We start from the raw sequence: 26613 nt of genomic DNA on the forward strand, positions 1-26613 counted from the left end.
GTTGAAAATTATTTATATAAACTTTCCCTGTTTAAATTATCATGTGGTTTGTCTCCCCTGATTATAACCAGAATAGTATATATTGGAGGAACAAAACATACTGGAATTTGGTGTGAACAAATGATTTAGTGAAGATTTACAGTCAAATAGAAATGAATTTTGCCAACTGAGTTGTAAACTATATTAAAAATTCAAAAACATTTTTTAAATAAAAGTGATATGCTTTAAAAAATCATCAATAATGAATCAGAAGTAAACCCCCAAATTATTTCAGTAAAATCCAGCTTTCTTGTTATCTATTCTTTTTAATGAACAATCATATACATAGTGGCATAAAATAACATCTATTTTATCACTCTCACAGGTTTTGTGGGTCAGGAATTCAAAAAGAATACAGTGGAGTGGAGTGCAGTGGCTTTCTTCTACTCAAACAGGTGGGGATAATTGAATAGCTATGGGCTGGAATTAGTGGAAGGCATCTTGACTCACATATCTGCTCCTGGGTTGACATGATTTTAAGACTGGGCTTAGTTTGGAATGTTGACTAGAGGACCTCCCCAAAGCTTCTTCATATGGTTTAGACTTCTCATTGCATGGCAGCCAGATTGTAAGAGAGAGCTTCCTGAAGTGAGCATACAGAGAGGAAAAATGCCAAGACATGCAGGTGGGTGCTTCTCGGCTTTTTCTGGCCTGGACTTCTGTCACATTCTGTTGATTGTCAGTGGATCACTAAGTCCAGCTCAGATTCAAGAGGGAGTTTAATAAGAATGAATCTCTTGGGGCGCCTGGGTGGCGCAGTCGGTTAAGCGTCCGACTTCAGCCAGGTCACGATCTCGCGCTCCGTGAGTTCGAGCCCCGCGTCAGGCTCTGGGCTGATGGCTCAGAGCCTGGAGCCTGTTTCCGATTCTGTGTCTCCCTCTCTCTCTGCCCCTCCCCCATTCATGCTCTGTCTCTCTCTGTCCCAAAAATAAATAAATGTTGAAAAAAAATTAAAAAAAAAAAAAAAGAATGAATCTCTTGGTGAGGAATTGTCAATGTTACATTGCAACAACCTGTGGGATAGAGATGTGTGGTTCTTTGTAAGGTGCCATACCCAGTGAGATTTTTGCTTGTCTGAGAAAACCTTTATTTCTCCTTCACTTTTGAAGGATAATTTCACAGGGTAGAGAATTCTGGGTTGTTGTTTTCTGTCTCTCACCTGCTTAAATATTTCACTTCTCTCTTTGCTTTCTTGCATGTCTTCTGAGGTGAAATCAGGTGTAATTCTTATCTTTGTTTCCCTATAGGTAGGGTGTTTTACCCCCTCTAGCTTCCTTCATTATTTTTTCTTTATCTTTGACTTTTGGTATCTTGAAAATGATATGCCTAGATGTAGGCCTTTTTGGGGGGGGGCAGTATTTATCCTGTTTGGTGTTTTCTGAAGCTTCCTGGATGTGGTTTGGCGTCTGACATTCATTTGGGGGAAATACTGTCGTTATTGTTTCAAATATTCCTTTCTTTCTTCTTGGAATACCATTATGTGTATGTTACACCTTTTGTGGTTGTTCCATAGTCATTGGATGTCTTGTCTGTTTTTTTCAGTCTTCATTCTTTTTGCTTTTCAGTTTTTGAGAATTCTATTGATCTACTCTCAAGCTCAGAGACTCTTTCCTCTGCCATATCCAATCTACTAATAAGCCTGTCAAAGTCATTCTTTTTGTTACAGTGTTGTTGTTCTTAATTTCTAGCATTTATTTTTGTTTTCATCTTAGTATTTCTATTTCTCTGCTTAAATTGCCCCTCTGCTCTTTCATGATGTCTACTTTGTCCATTAGAGTCCTTGGCCTGTTACTCATAATTGTTTAAAATCCCCAGCCTGATAATTCCAAATACCCTGCCATGTCTGGTCTTGTGGTTTATCTTTTTCAATTGTATTTTGCCTTTTATATACCTTGTAATGTTTTGTTGACAGCTGGACATGAGGTATTAGGCAAAAAACAAAACAAACAAAACAAAAAACAAAAAAAAACCCAAAACAACCACAACAGAAAAAACTTTATATAGACCTTAGTAATGTGGTGGTGGGGTGTGGGGGAAGGAAAAGTGTTCCATAGTGCTATGATTATGTCTCAGTGTTTAAGTGTTTTAGATTTCAGGTGTGGAATATGAGGTCACATGTGGGGCTTATAGTTTTGAGGAAGACTATTGACAGCTGACTTCTGCCTTTCTCATAGCCCTTGTGATAGGAGCTATTTCTTGGTTGGCTACTATGGCTGAGTGTTTCACTGCATCTGGATTGATGCCTCTTAGTTTTCTTAAGTTTATTTCCTTTTCTTAAAGTTTATTTATTTATTTTGAGACAGAGAGTGTGAAGGAGGGACAGAGAGGGAGAGAGAGAGAGTCCATCCCAAGCAGGCTTCACACTGTCAGTGCAGAGCCCAACATGAGGTTTGAATTCACAAACCACGAGATCATGACCTGAGCCGAAACCAAAGTCGCTTAACTGACCGAGCTACCCAGGCGCTTCTTAAGTTTATTTCCTTTTGCCTCAGAGTAGCTGTTCTCCCCAGGTCTGACTTCTTAAAACTAACCCTCTTAGTCCCATTCCCCTTAGCTTCTCACCTTCAGACCATACATTACTATAAGGTAGTCTTTGAGTTTGCCCATACTTACCAATGCCATAGTTAAATCTTCATGATCATGCACAGAGTACTTCAGCATCCTAGCTTGACATTCTGATCATCATATATGATATATGTAGACATAGCTAATTACCTTCTTTACCCAAGTCTTGCCAGAGCTGGAAGGAGTCATCCTGGAAATCTTTATCTTCCTGACCTGAGTGATATGTTTGGTTTCCTCTATGGTATCCAGAGATTGCTGCATAACCCTTCTGAATATAAAATCCCCTTTATTACTGTTACTCCTGTGCTAGGGCAGACAATCATCATGGAGACTAAACTGGGGATTCAGGATATTTTTGCAGCTGAGCAGAGAGGACCATAATGGAACTTTTGAGTCTGGCAATTTTATCCTTTTTCTAAGCTCTCTCCAAGTTGCTGAGTTTCCCTCAACCCTGAATCAAGACTGTGAATTATGCATCCTCAAAAACAGCCCAGAGATCAGGAGAACAGCATCCCTGTACCAGACATATTTTACTGATTGTTTATGCATCTTGGGTTTGACACCTGAACTCTGACACTGACGGTTTGATTTCTATTTCTCCCTCTCCTAGTAAGTCATCATTGTGAACCCACTGTTTCTGTGATCTCCCATAATCTCTGTGTCCTTGCATCTCCCTTTTACCACTATCATAAAGTCCATGCCACTACAGAGGAGATTAAGGAAACAGGGACAGGCCACAGCCCGCAGAGGGATGCCAGACCTCTCTGTCTGCAGTGACAGAGACAGTGGCAGAGGTGACCAGATGTGACCACAGGAGTCCCTCAATTCTGACACACACCTGGGATTCAGTTATACCCCTTTCTGGCAGAGAGATTCAGCTGGGTTCCTTCTGCTATGAAGCACCCAGGATATCACTTTAGGTGAGGAGCATTGAAGCCCAATCAGCTCATCCCTCACAGATATCCACTATAGTATGCCAATAACCACTATCTCTCCAGTTTTTGTCTGTTTTGTCAAGTTCCTGTGATTCCTGGTTGTTTTACATATTCATCTATTTATTTGTAATGTAATCATAGAGACATTTATTAAGCAAACATTACTGAGTACCAGTTAGATTCTGGCACTTCTGGAACTTGCCCTGGGACTGCTGCCCTAAGCAAGGCATAGTCCCTGCTCCTCAAGGACTGACACACTGATGGGTTTTCCAGTGCAAGGGAGTTAATGCCATGACACAGCAGTGAAATGATTTGATAGGAAAGAAACAGAGATATGCCATGCTGCCTTACAGAATTTGGGTATAGCTTCATGGATGATAGGTTGCTTGGACTGAATTTATATGAATAAATAGGAATTTACAACTTCATTTCTTTGCTAATTGTCCTCTGCTTCCTGGTCAGAGAGCTAAATATATCTTCACTTAGGTTCTTGGGAATAAAGTTCAGTCTGATTTTTCTCTAAGAATCACTGGGGGATCTCTTGTTGACCTCAGCAATTAGTTTTTAAAAAACAGCCCTAGGCTGTCCCTCCAGATTGACAAATCACACAACATAAAAAGGCAGATTGTACTCAGGCACCTGTGGGTCTGCTTCTCTCTCTTACCCACTGTATTTGGCTGTATCCTCCACTGCTCTGCTGACACTGCTCCTATCAAAATGATGGGTGGCCTTTCACAAGTGCACAGCTGTTCTCTGACTCCTCCAGTGAAAAATGAGACGTAGGCTAAAACCTGCAGTGGAACGGGTGTAGTTAAGACAAAGACTTAAGTTTCTTACAATGTAGAATGTTAAGCACTGAAATGTGAATTTTTGTTATTAACCTCTTCTGGAGGTCTGGATAAAAATATGTTAGTTACTCTTATTTGGATTTATAAGTGGACTTGAATCTGAAAGGAAAACAAAGACTGAGAGTTAAGTGCCCATCTGGCATTTCAGGTTTTGTAGCTGCCATGTTCAAAAGTTTGGAACAATACTGTAGTCCTCACTGGTTCATAAGAAAGATACTCAGAGTGATCTATAGATGAATAATCTGAAGGAGCTGAGTCTTTCATAACTCTTTTTATATATACATATACATGTGAACCTTTCCTTTTGGTAGAAAAATATAATTATTTTTTAGACTGTGTTTGTCTTTTAAGACAAACATTTTTGCAAACACATCCAATATCAAGTTTTTAATTTTAATGCCCAAGAAGTGAGTCACATTGGGAAAGTTAAACAGAACACTTATTTAATTGGTACTACTTGCTAATATGGGGGTTTCAGAAACACTGAATTACTTTGTGGTAAGAGATAGATATAGCAGAAATTTGAGATAAAGAAACAGATCCATGTGGACAAGTAAAAAAGAAAGAGGCCACTGATCTCATATTCAATAATCTTTTCTTATAAATGTTAATAATAATGCTAACTATAATTGATTTAAGATAATGTATATGAGTTAACCTTTGAAAACTTTGTATACTAGTTTGAAATGTGTGATTTTATTTCATGGATTAAATGGACTAAGGATTTTAACCTCAGAAGTGACAAGATGACATCTGCATGTTAGGAAAAACCCTCTGACTACAGAGTGGAGACTGGTTTGAAGGATATGAAATCAAAGTCAAAGAGATCTAAGGAAATATTCCAGGTGATAAAAGTTACGAGTGTGCACTAGTCAGTGATACTGGGGTTGAGAAGAATGAGTGAATACTAAGGAGTTAAACATTTAGTCAGCAGGAACTGTGAAAAGGTAAAAGGGATGAGAGATAAGAATGAATAAGGACCATTTCAGGTTTCTGAAAGTAGAGTTAATTCAGTCTTGAATATGTTGCATGTGTGGTATAAATATTTAGTAAGCAAATGGAAAGTGAATTTGCATTTCAGAAAGGTATTTGACTTAGAAACCTAGATTTGGAAGAAAATAAAGTATATATGATTAAAATATTGTAAATCATGAACTCAGTCAGAGAAAATGTACAGAACTGGGAAGGGAGTAGAAGGTGAAGCCCTGGAATCAATAACATATAGTGGACAGATAGATGGAGAAGGTGTTGGGATGGAGGACATAGGAGGAACACAGTAGAGTGCTGTGTCGTGGAAACTGAGGGAAAATACTTAAAAAAAAAATAACAGATTGATTTATTGTGTTCAGTAATGGCAAGAGGTGATATAGAGGATCCATTCAAGTGGACATTCCAAATTAGAAGTCAATGAATGGTAGTTTAGACATCTCTAAGCAGCATGATTACTCTTACCTGTAAATGAAAGTAGACCTATCTTAATTCAGGCACGTGGATGTCTCACCTTAAAGACATTATCTCAAGAACAGGGGATTCTCTGTATCTCACTTTATTCTTTTGTGTTTCACTTTCAGGTTCTCTCTTCTCATGAAGGTGGTAGCCAGAGGTAGACACTGTGATAACCCCCCAGCAATGGAGAAATCATGATTTTTGTTTCTTTTCTCTCTTCCTTCTCTAAGCCATTGACGATGGCCCTTAGTAATTCCAGCTGGAGGCTACTGCAGCCTTCTTTTTTCCTGATGGGCATCCCCGGTTTAGAGGAAAGCCAGCACTGGATAGCAATGCCGCTGAGTGTCCTTTATCTCTTTGCTGTAATGGGCAATGTCACCATCATCTTTATCATCTGGACTGACCCATCCTTGCACCAGCCTATGTACCTCTTTCTGGCCATGCTCTCTGGCATTGACCTGGTGCTGGCGTCCTCCACTGCACCCAAAACCCTTGCAGTGCTCCTGGTTCATGCCCATGAAATTGGGTACACTGTCTGCCTGACCCAAATGTTCTTCATCCATGCGTTCTCTTCCATGGAGTCAGGTGTGCTTGTGGCCATGGCTCTGGATCGCTATGTAGCCATTTGTCACCCTCTGCACCATTCCACCATCTTGCATCCAGGGATCATAGGGCGCATTGGAATGGCAGTGCTGGTACGGGGGTTACTGCTCCTCCTCCCCTTCCCTATCCTGTTGCGGAGACTTATCTTCTGCCAGGCCACCGTCATAGGCCATGCCTATTGTGAACATATGGCTGTGGTGAAACTTGCCTGCTCAGAAACCACAGTGAACCGAGCTTATGGGTTGGCAGTGGCCCTGCTTGTGGTTGGGCTAGATGTCGTGGCCATTGGTATTTCCTATGCCTTCATCCTCCAGACAGTGCTGAAAGTACCAGGGGGTGAGGCCCGACTTAAGGCCTTTAGCACATGTGGGTCTCACATTTGTGTCATCCTGATCTTCTATGTTCCTGGAATGTTCTCTTTCCTCACTCACCGCTTTGGCCACCATGTACCCCATCATGTCCATGTTCTTCTGGCCACACTCTACCTCCTCGTGCCACCTGCACTCAATCCTCTTGTCTATGGGGTGAAGACTCAGCAGATCCGCCAGCGAGTACTCAGGGTATTCTCCCTAAAAGGATGGATCTGAACATGTCCCAGTTATTATTTTCTGAGGCTCCTGTCAAAGGTACTGCCTGGAGTCCATGGCTGTCTAAGCTATGTGGGTAGAGACTATTGCACAGTGAGGGGTCCTTCCAGTCCTGCTATCTCATGGCAGAGAACATCCCTGGGCACTTGGCTTGGACTGTTTGGACTCCCTGAATAGCTGGATTTTTAATTATTTTATCTTTTCTTTTGCTTCTGATTCTAACATTTCTCTATTCCTCTATCAAGGGAACTTGAGAAGTGGAGAAAAGATATATCTTTGGACATGCCATTTTTTTCTGCCTTCACCCAATGATTGTGGAACATCATCAAGTAAGGGAATGGGAAGTCCCAGCCTCTTCTTTGTTTTAGTTTTAGAGTGTCTTCACACCCTCAATGTTATTGCTATGAGCTCTAGGTCACTCAGCTTCCATGTAGCAACAGAGTCTGTCTCTAACCATTTGATACTCCCAATATGTCAGAAAACACCTTTTTATTACAGTATGACTCTTACTCACATATTTAAATTAACCTAAGTGGGGAGACATGGTAATGGGTTCTTAGAAAAATCAGATACAAACACTATTTTCAAGGAAGAAATGTATATTGTAGAGTGCATTTCTTTTTAAAAAGGTCAGTATTTTTTATTTATTCATATTTTTTATTAGGGTAAAGAAGGAATAAGACCAGTATTGAATGTATGTATGTTTTGTAAGTCTTAATTTAACAAAGCTAAACACCCATATATTAATATTATTTAATAACTACAAAATGTGCTAGAGTCTGATACTGGTAAACATAGCTTTATTAATACATGTAGATGTAGTTTTGGCACTTGAAAGAATTTCTATTTCTGAAATGTGGATATGGAATGATGTCAGTTAGACCCCCGTCCCCACCTTTTTGGTAACAGGAACTGGGTAAAACTTATGAGAAGCTTGTTACAATTGGTGTATTGCATCCTGTTTGTTGGGTGTTGCCCTAAAATCTGGCTTAACTCTTTTGTGTTCCTAAAAGGCAGCACATTTTGTTCTGTTCTGGAGGAAGCAAGTCACTGCTGCTTTGAGGTTGGATGCTCTGGTGTTGAGAGGGCTCTATCAATGGACTCCATAGTGGTCAAAAGGGGGGGAATGGATGAGTTAGTGTTCCAGTTTCTCCTTTCTTGGTAAATTTCACTCCTAATAGTTTTCAGGTACAGAGACTTGAGTATGAAGTCTTCAGTTTGGTGCACACACATGGGTGAATTAGGGAGGAATTGTATGAGTTCTTATTGTAGGAACAATTACGTGTTCTCATCACGTTGGTTGTAGGCGCAGGACTGGAACTCTGGTGAGTTGTCCTGAGGAAGCCCAGGCTGTGGTGTATGTTGTATCCCATTCACTAGAAAACAACTATGTTGGCTCTAGAGGTACTTTGTTTAGGTACTTTGTTTACTTTGTTTTATTCAAAGTAGCTGTTTGTTCTCTCATCCCATTTACACTATTTGTGGATTTTTGGGATGTGGGTATGATGGTGGGATCTGAAGAGCTTCTTGGGTCACAGGATGGAAACATGTACTGAAGATGGCAGAACAACACTGTAGAAGAGCCTGTGTTCCCAATGCTCTCTGGGCCACCAACCCTGACTTAAACCTGAGATAGAAACTTGTATCTGGATTAAACCCCACTATATTTTTGGAGAATCTTTTTGGTGGTGACTAACCTATAGGCCAAAAAGTAGATTTTTTTTTTTTAAATCTCAGATCATCTAAATGGGATATGTATTATGCTTGAAGGATGTCTTTTAGAATTTCCTTTTGAAAGATTTTAAACCTTTTTTTGGCCTAAATATCTGTTTGTTTACTGTCATTGAAGTTTACTATCAGAAAATATTCATATCATATCTTATTGTTTTATTTTCTACTGTGGTTATAGTGTATCCCCTATTTTATCCCTGGCAGTGTTTATTTGTGCCTTCCCTGATTTCCTTGCTCATCTGTGCCAAACATTTATCAATATTATGAAAATATTTAAATGTTTAGATTCATAGCCATTCAGCTTAATGTTAGCACTGGCTTTTTGGATTTAGCTTTCTTGTCACATATTGTGCAGAAAAGACTGTACTGACACAGCTGCCCTGGCAATACAAGAACAATTCCCTCATCAGTTCACTAAAGGATTGTTTTCAATTTCTAAAATTTCAATTTATCAGTTCTATTGATTCCAAGCTTGTGTTATTTCTTGAATCTCTTAATAAGTACAATTCTCAGGTCTGTATCAAGCTGTAACCCATTCCTTTTCCTAACTCATAAGTCTACTCTCCACACATACATACCTACACTGGTTTGCAGATTTCTTCATTCTCGTGTTTATAAAGTTAATACAATCTGACTTAAAAGTTCCAGAAATATTTGAAAGTGTATGATCCAACCCTAGAACAATTCCCCAAATTCTAGTAATTTTATTGAATTATTCTTACTTTTGTGTCTTTTTAGTCATTAGATTTCAAACTACATCACAGAGCTAACCGACTGCGCCACCCAGGCGCCCCGAGAGCTATAGTAATCAAAACAATATGGTATTGGCATAAAAACTGACACATAGATCAGTGGAACAGATCAGAGTTCCTAGAAATAAACTCATGCATATATATATAATTTAATTATAATAAAGTAGTCACAAATATGCAATGGTAGAAGGATAATGTCTTCAATATATAATGTTGGGAGCACTGGATATTCCCATGTGGGAGAATGAAACTGGATCCCTATCTTACACCATACACAATAATCAACTCAAAATGGATTAAAGACCATTTAGGTCTGAATGTAAAACCTGAAACCATGAAACTCCCAGAAGGAGACATAGGGGGTAAACTTTTTGACATCAGTCTTCATAAAGGATTTGTGGATTTGACACCTTAAGAAAAAGCATCCAAGGCCAAAATAAACAAGTTGTAGAACATTAGACTAACTAAAAATCTTCTGTATAGCAAGAAAGCCATCAACAAAATGAAAGGACAATCTATAGAATTATAGAAAATATTTGCAAATCATGTATCTGATGATGGGTTAATATCCAAATTATATGAAGATCTTATATGACTTAATAGCAAAAAACCAAACAGTCCAATTGTAAGTGGGCAGAGGTACTGAATAGACATTTTTCCAAAAAAGTTATACAAATGTCCAACAGGTACATGAAAAGGAGCTCAGCATCGCTGATCATCAGGGAAATGCAAATCAAAACCACGATGAGCTATCACCTCATATCTATTAAAATGGCTATCACCAAGAAGACAAGAGATAACAAGTGTTGGCAAGGATGTGGAGAAAAGAAACTCTTGTGGACTGTTAGTGGGAATGTAAATTGGTGCAGCTACTGTGGAAAGCAACATAGAGGTTCCTCAAAACAATAAAAGTAGAACTGCCATATATTTCAGCAATCCCACTTCTAGGTATATTCAAAGGAAGTGAAATCACTATCTCAAAGAGATATCTGCATCCTTAGGTTACATGTTCAGCATATTTTATAATAGCCAAGAAATGGAAATAGCCTAAGTGTTCCTCAACAGATGAATAAATAACAAAAATGTGAGATATATAGTGTTATATATGTGTGTGTGCGTGTGTGTGTGCGTGTGTGAGACATGGTATATTACTGTAGTACATATATTGTGGTATACACATATATGTATATATATTGTGATGTATGTATATATTGTGAATGAATAACAAAAATGTGATATATATACATAGTTGTATATATACCCACACAATAGAGTAATATTCAGCCATAAAAAAGGAAATCAGTCATTTCCAACAACATGGATGGAAGTTGAGGGCATTATGCAAAGTGAAATATGTCACTGAAAGACAAATACTGTATGTAAAATCTGAAAAAAACAAAACTCAGAAACGAGAACAAATTGGTGATTTCCACAGGTAGGATTTGGGGGTGGGTATAAAAAAGTATGATAACTTTGAGGGGAGGGGGGAGTAAATCATGTTGTCAGTCCAATATCTTGAATCAGAACTATTACAATTTCAGTGTAATTTTGTAACATTACTTGTGTTGTGTATATCCCATGTTAGACTAGACTCCAATTTACTTTTCAACTCCAAGTGTCTGACCTACTCCTCAGCATAACAAACATCCTCAATAATTATTTGTGATACTAGATTCAACCAGTGCACAAACTTCACACAGTGAATTTTTTTCCTTTTATTAATTTTTTATGTGATTTTCTCTTTAGGACTAGTGGGACAGATTTTCCATCCAAGAATTAGCTGCTCCTCACCTGAGAGAAACAGAGTGCCTCCCTGAGAGGAGAAAGCTCAGGAGTGCTGTTAAAGATGGAAAATGCAGATTTCTCACTGTTTATCCCCTCTGCATTCCTAGCAGTGGAGAATGCCCACAAGGAATTAAAGAGGGATTAAAGTGAGAATAGTTAGGACCTAATAAATGTCATATGCTTGGCTCTCTGGTAAGTCATGATTAGAAAATGAAGGTGAGATCTGAGGACAAAAAGGAGGCCATCAATTTCATTCCCTAAATTTTAGGTCCTAACACTCCAACCACTCCCTCCCTTTGCTCAGATATGGTGAGATTTTATTTGAAAATTTGGTTCCAATGCAAATACCCAGTAATTTGCAAGGAGGATTGTAGACTCTCCATAAATTGGATGAAGCCATAGCAGAATGTAAAATGCAAAAAGAATGGTTGCTTTCAGAATTCTGTCCATGAAAGACATCATAAGCTCTATCCAGGTGAATTTATGATACTTGGATACAAAACAAAAGAGAGTCCACTGCTGTACTTACAGATCCTCCAGGTTGGCAGTAAAACAGACAGAACATATTTCCTATGTTTGAGATGCATGAACTCCACCCACTGCTCCCAACCATTCCTGTCCAATTGTATTGGTGATCCTTCTTCCCATATGGAAAAGAAAACAAGGGAGAGGAGAGGGGGAAAGATAGAGCAGGAACTTTCACTCCTATTACTTCCGTCTTGTGATGCGAGGAAGAAAAGCCTTGCTCTGGAAGTGGAGTGGAGGAAATAAAGTTCTTCCCCAATAGGCAGTAGATGACTCTTTTCATGTTCTTTGGGTGAGGTTGAAAATGTTACATGGGGGATGGGAAATGTGAGGAGGTAGAGGACACTTTCTTGGCACTGGGTCATAAATGATGTCTGAATAAATTTTGAAAGAATAAAAAACTTACACAGTATATTCTCTTACCAACATGTAATTATATTAGAAAACAATAATAAGATGTCATGAAAAACCCCAAACACATAGACATTTTTTTATATTTACATTCATGATTTATATTAAATATAATTTATTGTCAAATTGGTTTCCATACAACATCCAGTGCTCATCCCAACAGGTTCCCTCATCAATGCCCATCACCCACTTTCCCCTTTCCCCCACCCCCCCATCAACCCTCAGCTTGTTCTCAGTATTTGAGTATCTTATGGTTTGCCTCCTTCCCTCTCTGTAAATTTTTTCCCCCTTCCCCTCCTCCATGGACTTCTGTTAAGTTTCTCAGGATCCACATGTGAGTGAAAACATATATCTTTCTCTGCCTGACTTATTTCTCTTATCATAATACTCTCCAGTTCCATCCACATTGCTACAAATGGCCAGATTTCATTCTTTCTCATTGCCAAGTAGTATTCCATTGTATATATAAACCACATCTTTATCCATTTGTCAGTTGATGGGCATTTAGGCTCTTTCCATAATTTGGCTATTGTTGAAAGTGCTGCTATAAACATTGGTGTACAAGTGCCCCTATACATCAGCACTCCTGTATCCCTTGGATTAATTCCTAGCACAAACACTTAGAAATTAAATAACATATATCTAAATAATTCATGGCTCAAATAAGAAATTATAGAGAATGTTAGAAAATATTTCAAACTAACTGATAATGACATATAATAAAATTGTGCGAATGCAGGTAAAGAGAATATAGAGGAAAATTATGTTTTTAAATGCTTATATTAGAAAATAAAGACTTAGTATCAATTATCTAAGGTGACAAGAATTTAGAAAAAGGAAAATAAATTAAGCCTAAGGTAAAAAAAAAAAGAGTAAGGAATTAGTTAAGATTAAGATAGGATCAGGGTGCCCGGATGGCTCAGTTGGTTGAGCATCTGACTCTTTATCTTGGGTCGGGTCATGATCTTGTGGTTCTTGGGATCCAGCGCCCCAGTGGTCTCTGCACTGACAGTGTGGAGCCTGCTTGGGATTCTTTCTCTCCCCCTCTCTCTCTGTCCTTCCTTCATTCGCATGCGCGTGTGTGTACACACACTCTCAAAATAAATAAACTTAAAAAATTAAAAAAATATAAAAAATAAAAGTTGGATCAATAAAATTGAAAACAGAAATAAAGAAAATCAAGGAATTTTAAATTCAATTTTTTGCAAAGATCAATCAAATCGATAAAGCCTAATAACACTTATCAAAGAAAAACAGAAAGGGAGATGATATCAAGATGGCAACAGAAGTTGCTCAACTTTAATCCCGTTCACAAGAAGACCAACTAGCAACTATCGTAGATAAGACACCATTAATCCCGTAACCCAAGGCATCCTCCTGGACCACAAAGACCCAGAAAGACTGCATTAGAAGAGTAAGAGTAGAGGTTTCACTTTGCCTGCTTTGCCTCTCTCCCAAGGCAGCACAGCACTGCTCTGAGAAGGCCTATCCAGTTCCTCTAGTGGGAAAGGAGATCCCAGTGTGGACATCCAGCTCCATCAACTTTGCAGGATGCTTTCTGGGAGGCCCACTCAGGTCTTGTCTCATAAGGATCATGAGTTAATCTGCATGGCTTGATCACTGGGCATCGGACAGAGATGGAAAAGGGGGCAGAGTTTTCTGGCAACCAGTGCTCAGATGCTGGAGGACAGCCTTCCTGCTGTAATGGAACCTGAGTAGAGATCTCAGGCAGTGGTCAGTCCACCTGCAAAGCTGAGCTCATGGCTCAGCTCCATCTGGCAGTGAGCTCAGTTGGCAGTTCTTCCTGATTTAGGACCCCAACCAATAGGCATTACCAGTCTTGGAGTCTATTCTATGACCCCATCCAGACAGGGAAGCAAATACATAGCCCCACTCACTGTTGAGTATAGGTTCCAGTGCATGACCAGGAAGTCTTGTCCTGGTTAAATGATAAAAAAAAAAAAAAAAAAAAAAAAAAGATTTTAAAAAGAATGATAAAATGATAAGGTGATTAAAAAATGATTTAAAAAAACCACTTTAAACAAACAGAAAGCCAGCAGACCTGTGAAACTGTTGAGTATAGCCTCTGACCTGCATAACCTAACAGTGACCCTGGGCCTAGTCTAGCCTTGGAGCCTAGCCTATTGTCTCCCTTAGCCTATGACCCTGACTGATTATTGAGCATATCCTGTGGCCTTGCCCAAGCAGGGAGCCCAGCCAGTAACTCTGCCCAGTTGAGGAGCAGGTTGAAGAGTTGAAGCAGTTGAAGATTTAGGTAGTCTGTGGGCTACCTAACTGGAAAGTCTGGGCAATGGATCCGCCCAATCACAATAGTAAGCCTTGCCTGGCCACTGTTGCTACCAGCTGATCTGTCCTGTACAGAAAGCTAAGCTGATTGGTATAGGTCTTACCCTTCTGAAGCAAACCTGTAGAGTATGGAAAGGACATTGCTTACTCCAATGCACAGATAGCAATGCAAGGATACTAGGATCCCAAAGAAATCTAATAAAGCTCCAATAACTGACCCTAAGAAAATAGTGATCTTACACTATGAACTGTTTGACAAAGTATTCAGAACAATCCTTTTAAAGAAGTTCAGTGACCTACAAGAACACATAGACATACAACCAAACAATTAGATTAACAGTGCATTAAGAAAACGAGAATATTAGTAAAGAAACAGAAATGATTAAAAAAAAAAACCTAAACAGAAATCTTTGCATTCCTTCCTTTTTCTTTATCTTTGGTAAAGGAGAAAAAAAAATCACACAATGAATCTGAGCGGTTTTACATTAATTTAATCATCATAAACCCCAAAAGATATTCAGTAATGTTTGTGACTGGAGTAATTGCCTGCTCAGAAAAGTGGTTCTAAATACACTGGAGAGGTAGAAAGGGGTCAGATTATGTATGACCTTGATTTCACTAATTAGGTAAAAATGTGTTGATTCTACTACATTCTAAACATGGTATGAGACACCACATTAATGGGGAAGAAAACTGACATGGATCTAGCCACCCAGTTAATGTTTAGTGTTGAGTAGCCCGTATTAAGAAAGCTAGTTTCATTTTATAGGCAATGGGAAACTACTGATATAATGTAATGTGATTACTGTAAAGGAATCTTGATAAAGGCAATGACCTTGACTACTTTGTTCACATTTTTATCCCTGTGACTATCCTAGTGCTGGCCATATGTTTGATAATAAGTAAATATTTAGTGAATGACTGAGATTTGCATAGTGTAAATTAGTTGCCCAAATCCATGCAGACACTAAACAGCAGAGTTGAATTCAGGATAATATAAAAAACAGGAAGTAGTATAGTTTCATTAAGAAATTCTGGAAAAGCTCAATATAACATTTCAGGATATTGAAAGTGTTATAATGTTTAAGAGCATGGCCTATGAAGTTGAGCAGATTGATATAGATTTGAATTTCAAGTCAGTTTCAAATCCTGTCCCTCACATCACAACTACTGGCACCCACCCAGTAGCACCATAAGTTAAAGTGAGATTCAGGTTCCTATGAGATCCAGCTCATCAGCCCCATGGTCCCAGTAACCCAAACTAAGACTGTTCTCAGATGGTTTGGAAAAGGAGGTGGAACAACGTGAGGGACTGACTGCAGATCATAAAACCTTCTAGATTTTTTCATCAGAGCCAAGGAAGCAGCTCTGGTTCTGGTTACTGGATACAGGCAGTTGACTCCTTAAGTAGGACTCAATCTGTTGTGTCACTGGTAAGTTTCAGGGTTAAGAGAGGAAAGCCCATGTCGTGCTAGGCCCACAGAGGCTGAGTCACAAGAAGAGTGAGAACAGAGGACTTTTTCCTCATTCTTTTTTTTTTTTCATTTATTATTTATTTATTTTTATTATTTTTTTTATTAAAAAAAATTTTTTTAAGTTTACATCCAAATTAGTTAGCATATGGTGGAACAATGATTTCAGGAGTAGATTCCTTAGTGCCTATTATCCATTTAGCCCATCCTCCTCCCACACACCCTCCAGGAACCCTCAGTTCTCCATATTTATGAGTCTCTTCTGTTTTGTCCCCTCACTGTTTTTATATTATTTTTGTTTCTCTTCCCTTATGTTCATCTGTTTTGTCTCTTAAATTCCTCATATAAGTCAAGTCATATGATTTTTGTCTTTCTCTGACTAATTTCACTTAGCATAATACCCTCCAGTTCCTTCCACGTAGTTGCAAATGGCAAGATTAAATTCTTTTTGATTGCCGAGTAATACTCTATTGTATATATATACCACATCTTCTTTATCCATTCATCCACCGATGGACATTTGGACTCTTTCTGTACTTTGGCTATTGTTGCTAGTGCTGCTATAAACATGGCGGGGCATGTGTCCCTTTGAAACAGCACACCTGTATCCCTTGGATAAATGCCTAGTAGTGCAATTGCTGGGTCGCAGGGTAGTTCTATTTTTAGTTTTTTGAGAAACATCCATACTGTTTTCCAGAGTGGCTACACCAGCTTGCATTCCCACCAACAATGCAAAAGAGATCCTCTTTTTCCACATCTTTGCTAACATCTGTTGTTGCCTGAATTGTTAGTGTTAGCCATTCTGACAGGTATCAGGCGGTATCTCATTGTGGTTTTGATTTATATTTCCCTGATGATGAATGATGTGGACCATTTTTTCATGTGTCGGTTGGCCATCTGGATGGCTTCTTTGGAGAAGTGTCTATTTATGTCTTTTGCCCACTTCTTCACTGGATAATTTGTTTTTTGGGTGTTGAGTTTGATAAGTTCTTTATAGATTTTGGATACTAACCCTTTATCTGATATGTCATTTGCAAATATCTTCTCCCATTTTGTCGGTTGCCTTTTAGTTTTGCTGATAGTTTCCTTTTCTGTGCAGAAGATTTTAATTTTGATGAGGTCCCAGTATTCATTTTTGCTTTTGTTTCCCTTGCCTCCAGAGATGTGTTGAGTAAGAAGTTGCTGCGGCCAAGGTCAAAGAGGTTTTTGCCTGCTTTCTCCTCAAGGATTTTGATGGCTTCCTGTCTTACATTGAGGTCTTTCATCCATTTTGAGTTTATTTTTGTGTATGGTGTAAGAAAGTGGTTCAGGTTCATTCTTCTGCATGTCGCTGTCCAGTTTTCCCAGCACCACTTGCTGAAGAGACTGTCTTTATCCCATTGGATATTCTTTCCTGCTTTGTCAAAGATTAGTTGGCCATACGTTTGTGGGTCCATTTCTGGGTTCTCTATTCTGTTCCATTGATCTGAGTGTCTGTTCTTGTGCCAGTACCATACTGTCTTGATGATTACAGCTTTGTAGTATAGCTTGAAGTCTGGGATTGTGATGCCTCCTGCTTTGGTTTTCTTTTTCAAGATTGCTTTGGCTATTCAGGGTCTTTTCTGGTTCCATACAAATTTTAGGATTATTTGTTCTAGCTCTGTGAAGAAGGCTGGTGTTACTTTGATACGGATTGCTTTGAATATGTAGATTGCTTTGGGTAGTATCGACATTTTCACAATATTTGTTCTTCCTATCTAGGAGCATGGGATCTTTTCCATTTTTTGTGTCTTCTTCAATCTCTTTTGTAAGCTTTCTATAGTTTTCTGTGTATAGATTTTTCACCTCTTTGGTTAGATTTATTCCTAGGTATTTTATGGTTTTTGGTGCAACTGTAAATGGGATCAATTCCTTGATTTCTCTTTCTGTCACTTCATTGTTGGTGTATAGGAATGCAACCGATTTCTGTGCGTTGATTTTATATCCTGCAACTTTGCTAAATTCATGAATCAATTCTAGCAGTTTTTGGTGGAATCTTTTGGGTTTTCCATATAGAGTATCATGTCACCTGTGAAGAGTGAAAGTTTGACCTCCTTGTGGCTGATTTGGATGCCTTTTATTTCTTTGTGTTGTCTGATTGCAGAGGCTAAGACTTCCAATACTATGTTGAATAACAGTGGCGAGAGTGGACATCCCTGTGTTGTTCCTGACCTTAGGGGGAAAGCTCTCAGTTTTTCCCCATTGAGGATGATATTAGCATTGTGTCGCTCGTATATGGCTTTTATGATCTCGAGGTATGATCCTTCTATGCCTACTTTCTTGAGGGTTTTTATCAAGAAAGCATGCTGTATTTTGTCAAATGCTTTCTCTGCATCTATTGAGAGGATCATAAGGTTCTTGTCCTTTCTTTTATTGATGTGATGAATCATGTTGTTTTGTGGATATTGAACCAGCCCTGCATCCTAGGTATAAATACCACTTGGTCGTGGTGAATAATTTTTTAAATGTATTGTTGGATCTGGTTGGCTACTACAGCTGTTATGGATTTTTGCATCCATGCTCATCAGGGAAATTGGTCTGTAGTTCTCCTTTTTAGTGGGGTCTCTGTCTGGTTTTGGAATCAAGGTAATGCTGGCTTCATAGAAAGAGTTTGGAAGTTTTCTTTTCATTTCAATTTTTTGGAACAGCTTCAAGAGAATACGTGTTAACTCTTCCTTAAATGTTTGGCAGAATTCCCCTGGAAAGCCATCTGGCCCTGGACTCTTGTTTTTGGCAGATTTTTGATTACTAATTCAATTTCCTTACTGGTTATGGGTCTGTTCAAATTTTCTATTTTTTCCTGCTTCAGTTTTGGTAGTGTATATGTTTCTAGGAAGTTGTCCATTTCTTCCAGATTACCCATTTTATTGGCATATAATTGCTCATAATATTCTTATTATTGTTTTTATTTCTGCTGTGTTGGTTGTGATCTTTCCTCTCTCATTCTTGGTTTTATTTATTTGGCTCCTTGCCTTTTTCTTCTTGATCAAAGTGGCTAGTGGTTTATCAATTTTCTTAATTCTGTGAAAGAACCAGCTTCTGGTTTCATCGATCTGTTCTGTGTCTTTGGTTTCGATAGCATTGATTTCTGCTCTACTCTATTCTGCCGGTTTTGTGTTTTATTTGCTGATCTTTTCCCAGATCTTTAAGGTGTAAGGTTAGGTTGTGTATCTGAGACCTTCTCGTGTATCTTCTTCCTTCTTTAGGAAGGTGTGGATTGCTATATACTTTCCTCTTATGACTGCCTTTGCTACATTCCAGAAGTTTTGGGTTGTGGTGTTATCATTTTCATTGGCTTCCATATACTTTTTAATTTCCTTTTTAACTGCTTGGTTAGCCCATTCATTCTTTAGTGGATGTTCTTCACTCTCCAAGTATGTGTTACCTTTCCAAATTTTTTCTTGTGGTTGATTTCGAGTTTCATAGCATTGTGGTCTGAAAATACGCACGGTATAATCTCGATCTTTTTGTACTTACTTAGGGATGATTTGTGTCCCAGTGTATGGTCTATTCTGGAGAACTTTCCATGTGCACTGGAGAAGAATGTACATTTTGCTGTTTTAGGATGATATGTTCTGAATATATCTGTTAAGTCCATCTGGTCCAATGTGTCATTGAAAGCCATTGTTTCCTTGTTGATTTTTTGATTAGATGATGTGTCCGTTGCTGTAAGTGGGGTGTTGAAGTCTCCTACTATTATGGTATTACTATCGATGAGTTTCTTCATGTTTGTGATTAATTGATTAATATATTTGGGTGCTGCCACATTTGGCACATAAATGTTTACAATTGTTAGGTCTTGTTGGTGGGTAGACCCCTTGATTATGATATAATGCCCTTCTGCATCTCTTGATACAGTCTTTATTTTAAAGTCTAGATTGTCTGATATAAGTATGGCTACTCTGGCTTTCTTTTGTTGACCATTAGCATGATAGATGGTTGTCCATCCCTTATTTTCAATCTGTAGGTGTCTTTAGGTCTAAAGTGGGTCTCTTGTAAACAGCATATAGATGGATCTTGTTTTCTTATCCATTCTGTTATACGAATGTCTTTTGATTGGAGCATTGAGGCCATTGACGTTTAGACTGAGTACTGAAAGATATGAATTTATTGCCATTATGATGCTGTAGAGTTGGAGTTTCTGGTGGTTTTCTCTCGTCCTTTCTAATCTTTTGTTGCTTTTGGTGTATATATATATATACACACACATGTATATACACATATATACACATGTATATACACATATATACACATGTATATACATATATGTATATATATATATATATATATAAAATATATATAAATATATTCATCTTTTGTCCCCTCAGAGAGTCCCCCTTAAGATTTCTTGCAGGCTGGTTTAGTGGTCACAAACTTATTTACTTTTTGTTTGTCTGGGAAACTTTTTATCTCTCCTTCTATTTTGAATGACAGCCTTTGCTCGATAAAGAATTCTTGGCTGCATATTTTTCTGTTCAGCACACTGAATATATCCTTCCAGTCCTTTCTGGCCTGCCAGGTTTCTGTGGATAGGTATGCTGCACACCTGATCTGTCTTCCCTTGTAGGTTAGGGACTTTTTTTCCCTTGCTGCTTTCATGATTCTCTCCTTGCCTGAGTATATTGTGAATTTGACTATGATATGCTTTGTTAATGGTTGGTTTTTTGTTGAATCTAATGGGAGTCATCTGTGCTTCCTGGAGTTCAATATCTATGTCTTTCCCTGGTTAGGAAAAGTTTTTCTCTATGATTTGCTCACATAACATTTCTACCCCTATTTCTCTCTCTTCCTCCTCTGGGATCCCTATGATTCTGATGTTGTTCGTTTTTAATGAGTCACTGATTTCTCTAATTCTTAAATCGTGCTCTTTTGCCTTAATCTCTCTGTTTTTGTCTCCTTCGTTATTCTTTATAAGTTTTTCCTCTATATCACTGATTCTCTGTTCTGCCTCGTCCATCCTTGTCGCCGCTGCATCCATCCATGATTGCAGCTCAGTTATAGCATTTTTAATTTCATTCTGGCTATTTTTAATTTCATTCTGGCTATTTTTCATTTGTTTTATCTCTGCAGAAAGGGATTCTAATCTATTTTTGACTCCAGCTAGTATTCTTATTATTGTGATTCTAAATTCTGGTTCAGACATCTTACTTTTGTCTGTGTTGGTTATATCCCTGGCTGTCATTTCTTCATGGTCTTTATTTTGGGGTGAATTCCTTTGTTTTGTCATTTTGAAGGGAGAAAAAGAATTAATGAGGTAGAAAAATTGAAATTAAGAAAATTAAAATTAAAAAATATTAAAATTAAAAATTAAAAACACTCCCACACCAAATCGAATAGATGATGCTAGATCCAGGTGTGTTTTGGTGTGAGTGTAAAGTGGTTTGACAGATTAGAGAAACAAACAAACAAAAAGAATAAAAGGGGGGGAGAGAAAAGAAAAAAAAGGAAATCGTTTGAGAATTTGAAAAAATAAATACACTAAAGTAGACTACAATACATAAAAGTAGAGAATATAGTAGAAAAAATTATAGGAAAATATTTTTAATAAAAATTAAAAAGAAATATAAATTTTTTCATTTTCTGTGTTTAAGAAAAAAGAAAAGAAATGAAAAAGAGAAAAAAGATAAAGAAAGAAAAATGGAAAAGAAAACAAAGAAATTGTTTGAAAATTTGAAAAAGTGAATACACTGTAGTAGACTGATAAAATGATGGGAGTAAGATAGATTTGAAAAAATATACATAAAATCAAAAAATACAATAATAAAAATTAAATAAAAATATTTTTAAAAGAAATTGAAAGTAAAAATGAAGTTTTTCTATTTCTGCATTCAAGAAAGAAAAGAAATGAAAAAGAGATAAAAAGAAAAAGAATGAGGGGCGCCTGGGTGGCGCAGTCGGTTAAGCGTCCGACTTCAGCCAGGTCACGATCTCGCGGTCCGTGAGTTCGAGCCCCGCGTCGGGCTCTGGGCTGATGGCTCAGAGCCTGGAGCCTGTTTCCGATTCTGTGTCTCCCTCTCTCTCTGCCCCTCCCCCATTCATGCTTTGCCTCTCTCTGTCCCAAAAATAAATAAAAAAACGTTGAAAAAAAATTTAAAAAAAAAAAAAAAGAAAAAGAATGAAAAAAGGAAATTGTTTGAAAATTTGAAAAGATGAGTACATTGAAGTAGACTAAAATAAATAGATGGAAGTAAAATAGAATTTGAAAAAATTTACACAAAAGTAAAAAATATAGTAATAAGAATTAAAGACAGATTTTTTTTAATTTTTTTTTTAACGTTTATTTATTTTTGAGACAGAGAGAGACAGAGCATGAACGGGGGAGGGGCAGAGAGAGAGGGAGACACAGAATCGGAAGCAAGCTCCAGGCTCTGAGCCATCAGCCCAGAGCCCGACCCGGGGCTTGAACTCACGGACTGTGAGATTGTCACCTGAGCTGAAGTCGGAGGCTTAACTGACTAAGCCACCCAGGCGCCCCAAAGACAGATATATTTAATAAAAATTGAAAATAAGAATGAGATTTTTCTCTTTCTGTATTCAAGAAAAAGAAAATAATTGTAAAAGAGAAAAAGGAGAAAGAGAAAAAAAATTGAATAGATGAACTTGTTAACAGATTGAAGTAGTACTGAAATTGCTTCGTTTTCACCTAGAGGTCAGTCCATGTAGCTCTTTATAGTCCATAGATGAAGCTGGCGGTGAGGTTTGTGTTCTTGAAGAGTGAAGTTGGCCCAGTTGGGCAGGGCCCGGTGTAACAGCTCTGCTCTCCAGTAGATGGCGCTGCTAGCCTACTGGGGTGGAGTGTTGCGGTGCATGTTGGTGCGCATGCGTGGGAGTGTTGAAAAATGGCGCCACTCAGCCACCCAGTCTGTTCTCCTGGATCAGCAGTCGCGCACTGGTCCTCCGTCTTCAGCTCTCGTCCACTCCCCACTTTTTCCACTCTCCGTGACCAGTCCCCAGGTAGTACCTCTCTCCCAAGTTTTGTCTCAGATGCGGCTGTTTTCCCTGGCCCCTTACTTCCGAAGGACTGCAGCTTTGACCCGCTCCACCCCTCTGCAGGAGGGTCTCTCTGAACAATGGCCGAATGAGCAATGGTCTAATGTCGGCTGCACCCAGGAATGCCTGCTGCATCCTGCTGTTGCCGGTGCCCTGAGACTGCAGCCAGGCGCCAGCCCACCCCCCCAAAAAATCGCGAGACAATGTAGCAGCAGCATTTCAGGCACCATGGAAAATCGCCACACACATTTGACACCAGGTTTCACCCTCAACAACCTTGCTCCAGCACCAGCGAATGTGGCTGCCTTCCGGGGTCTGCTAGGACCAGGTGGCTTCAACAGTCTCTACTAAATGTCCTTCCAGCAGTGGAACCACTTTTCCCCGTGCGGCCTGAGAACCTCCTGGACTCCACTCTGTTCCTGGGGATTCATCTTTCCCCCCAGAGCACCACCAGGTATTGAGCTGTGGAGTTGCAGCCTTTGCTCTCCCCTTGTTTACAGTCTTAATGGAATTTAAACCCTCTCCTTTCTCTTTTCTCCCTTTTTAGTTTAGTCCCTGCGGCTGTTTCCAATTTCCACTTTCTCTCCAGCTGCTTTTTGGGAGGGGTGCTTTTCCCATATGCTTCCCCCCTCCCCAGTCTCTGTCCTCTCTCCACCTGCAATAACGGTTCCCTACCTTTCAGGCCTTCTTGCTTCCCAAGTTCAGCTCTTCGTGTTGCATATCTGCTGAATTCTGTGGTTCAGGTTGTGCAGATTGTTGTGTTAATCTTCCAATTGGTTTTCTAGGTGTGTAGGATGGTTTAGTGTTGGTCTGGCTGTATTTCATGGACATGAGACACACAAAAAGCTTCCACGTTGTTCCACCATCTTGGCTCCTCCCCGATTCCAAAATTCTTAAAGGCATTCGAAATGTTGAGAGTACTGATTTCTTGTTTTCAACAAATATTATCTTATCTTTGCAATATCTCTTGACTGGTAAATTGCAAATATTGGATATAAAGGAATATACTATATAGCAGGTGGAGAGTTGGAGAACTACTTGATTCCTTTAAGTATAAAGAGTATGAAAATGTGGTTTAAAATATTTTAAGGAAATTTTTTAAAGAATGAGCAGAACTTGATTATTAGTTGGATGTGTTGAGATGTGTGAGAAGGAGGGAAAGATGACTATATATGCATACTGATAATTGTGTGGATTTTGTTATCCCCAGTTTTTGTTTATTCAAGGAATATTGGCATAAAGTTCTCTTCTTATGAGTAAAGATAGCAGTTGGGTTCCTTAGAGCCAAACATAATTAACCTGGTGGCCTGTTCATAGAGCTGTCCTTGCTTAACCCTGTGGAAAATAAGATTCCTAGGTACACGGTATTTCCTAGATGCTCATGTTAATTCTGAGTATACATCCTATTGTCTCCACACACGAAGAAGAACATTTTGATAGATTCTTCCCTTAAAAATAAATCTAAGGGGCGCCTGGGTGGCGCAGTCGGTTAAGCGTCCGACTTCAGCCAGGTCACGATCTCGCGGTCCGTGAGTTCGAGCCCCGCGTCAGGCTCTGGGCTGATGGCTCGGAGCCTGGAGCCTGTTTCCGATTCTGTGTCTCCCTCTCTCTCTGCCCCTCCCCCGTTCATGCTCTGTCTCTCTCTGTCCCAAAAATAAATAAACGTTGAAAAAAAAAATTAAAAAAAAATAAATCTAAGTGCCATTCTTAATCTTCAAGGTCCTGAACTAGTCACATATGTGATTTCCCACATATCATGTGTATACTACTGTCCTTCATCTAGTCCTAAAATCTATTTTCTCCAAATTCCTTAGGTGAATTTTGTAGTCCCTAAATCACTATGACCTCAGGTTCCCCCAGAGGTGCATTTTCCACTCTCCGTGACCAGTCACCAGTCAGTACCTCTCTCCCAAGTTTTGTCTCAGATGCGGCTGTTTTCCCTGGCCCCTTACTTCCGAAGGACTGCAGCTTTGACCCGCTCCACCCCTCTGCGGGAGGGTCTCTCTGAGCAATGGCCGAATGAGCAATGGCCTAATGTCGGCTGCACCCAGGAATTCCTGCTGCATCCTGCTGTTGCCGGTGCCCTGAGACTGCAGCCAGGGCTGCATAGTCTGCATATTGTGGTGCATAGTCTCCTAAGATACTAAGGCTTCAGTTATAAAACAGATCTCTTCTGATTTGTGGTGAGGGTATGGGGCTTATGTAGTCACACATCCAACCCTGAGCCCAGGGAAGGGTCAGAAGTTAGATGGTGCTTTCATCTGATTGGCCAACATGACTTTACATACTTGAGAGGAACTTTAGCTTGTTGAAATGAACAACAAGGAGTAGATTTATCCTCTCACCAAAGCAACAACAAAACATTGGACAAAGTATATGAAATAATGGTTCTGAAGACACTGGACCTGAAGAAATGGAAGACAATGATCCCTGAGAGATAGGAAACAAATGTCCTGTTTATTGGACAAAGATTGTTACAGCTTATTGGAGAGAGATTCTAAGCCATTTTGAAGGAAGGGTGAACTTAGGTGTAGTCTGGTAGTCTTTCTGTATTCAGGAAAAGGACATGGGAATCAGGGAAGGCCAAAGTATCTAGAGTTCACAGGGTAGAGTATTAGGGCAGAGAGAACTGCATAGAAAGAGAATTCCAAAGATCTACAGAGGGCTCTCTAACATGCATGTGTGGAAACTATTAAAAAATATTTAAGGAAACAAAAAACAAGAACAAGACTCATATAATTACATAGGGATCTCTGGATAGATTTTCAGAGTTTCTATATTGAGACTTGTGTGCCAGACCCTTTTATTCTGTCATCAACTCATCTTTGGATGGGGGTTTCCCCAGGGGGAGAGCAAAACCTTGGAGAAGACAACTCCCATTGGCAAAGGCAGTGCCCCTAGAAGAACACAGCTGAATGCCCTGCCCTCATCACTGTTACTGTTCAGTGTGAAAGAGAACATCCTGACCAACACAGTAAGTCAAGGAAGAAAGAAGCGTTTTAAGGATCAGAGTAAAAATGGTTCAACTATAATTATTTTTATGTGATATAATCAGTAAACTTAATAGAGTTTTAGAAGTAATTATATGTTCAATAAGATGTTTAGATATAATAAACTGTAAAAAAATCAATAGTTGTCTTTATACCAACAAAAATAATCTATAAATAATAGACATTATCTGCCATTTATGTAATAGAAAACTTATTAACTTATAGAAATTGGCATCTTTAAATACACAAGAATGCTATTTTAAAATTATGCTTAGGGGCGCCTGGGTGGCGCAGTCGGTTAAGCGTCCGACTTCAGCCAGGTCATGATCTTGCAGTCCGTGAGTTCGAGCCCCGCGTTGGGCTCTGGGCTGATGGCTCAGAGCCTGGAGCCTGTTTCCGATTCTGTGTCTCCCTCTCTCTCTGCCCCTCCCCCGTTCATGCTCTGTCTCTCTCTGTCCCAAAAATAAATAAATGTTGAAAAAAAAAATTTAAAAAAAAAGAAAAAAAAATAAAATTATGCTTAAAGCATTACAGTGAAGACCTGATTAAGTGTTGAGATAAACCATGTAAATGAAAGACACATGAACATTTTAAAGATGTCTGTTTTCA

General features: G+C 38.9%; 1 protein-coding gene across 7 annotated transcripts in view; it reads left to right on the plus strand.

The window, feature by feature from the left end:
• LOC147576692 (olfactory receptor 52L1) overlaps positions 1 to 26613 on the plus strand; it is a 455531-nt gene that overhangs the window by 130410 nt on the left and 298508 nt on the right. For 4 of the 7 annotated variants that reach the window (XM_086678141.1, XM_086678140.1, XM_086678137.1 and 1 more), the window contains 2 exons: positions 365 to 434; positions 5959 to 9517. The exons of 2 other annotated variants lie outside the window; for them this stretch is intronic. In XM_086678141.1, coding sequence (XP_086534267.1) covers positions 6028 to 7023 — 996 coding nt within the window. In that variant the 5' untranslated portion in view covers positions 365 to 434; positions 5959 to 6027 and the 3' untranslated portion in view covers positions 7024 to 9517. Of the gene's footprint in view, positions 1 to 364; positions 435 to 5958; positions 9518 to 26613 lie in introns of those variants that run through there. One more of the 7 variants, XM_086678142.1, reaches the window with a different exon arrangement.

This window comes from Puma concolor, chromosome D1, assembly GCF_028749965.1.
Source record: "Puma concolor isolate L17-30 chromosome D1, mPumCon1.1.hap2, whole genome shotgun sequence".
In the NCBI taxonomy this organism is placed as follows: domain Eukaryota; kingdom Metazoa; phylum Chordata; class Mammalia; order Carnivora; family Felidae; genus Puma; species Puma concolor.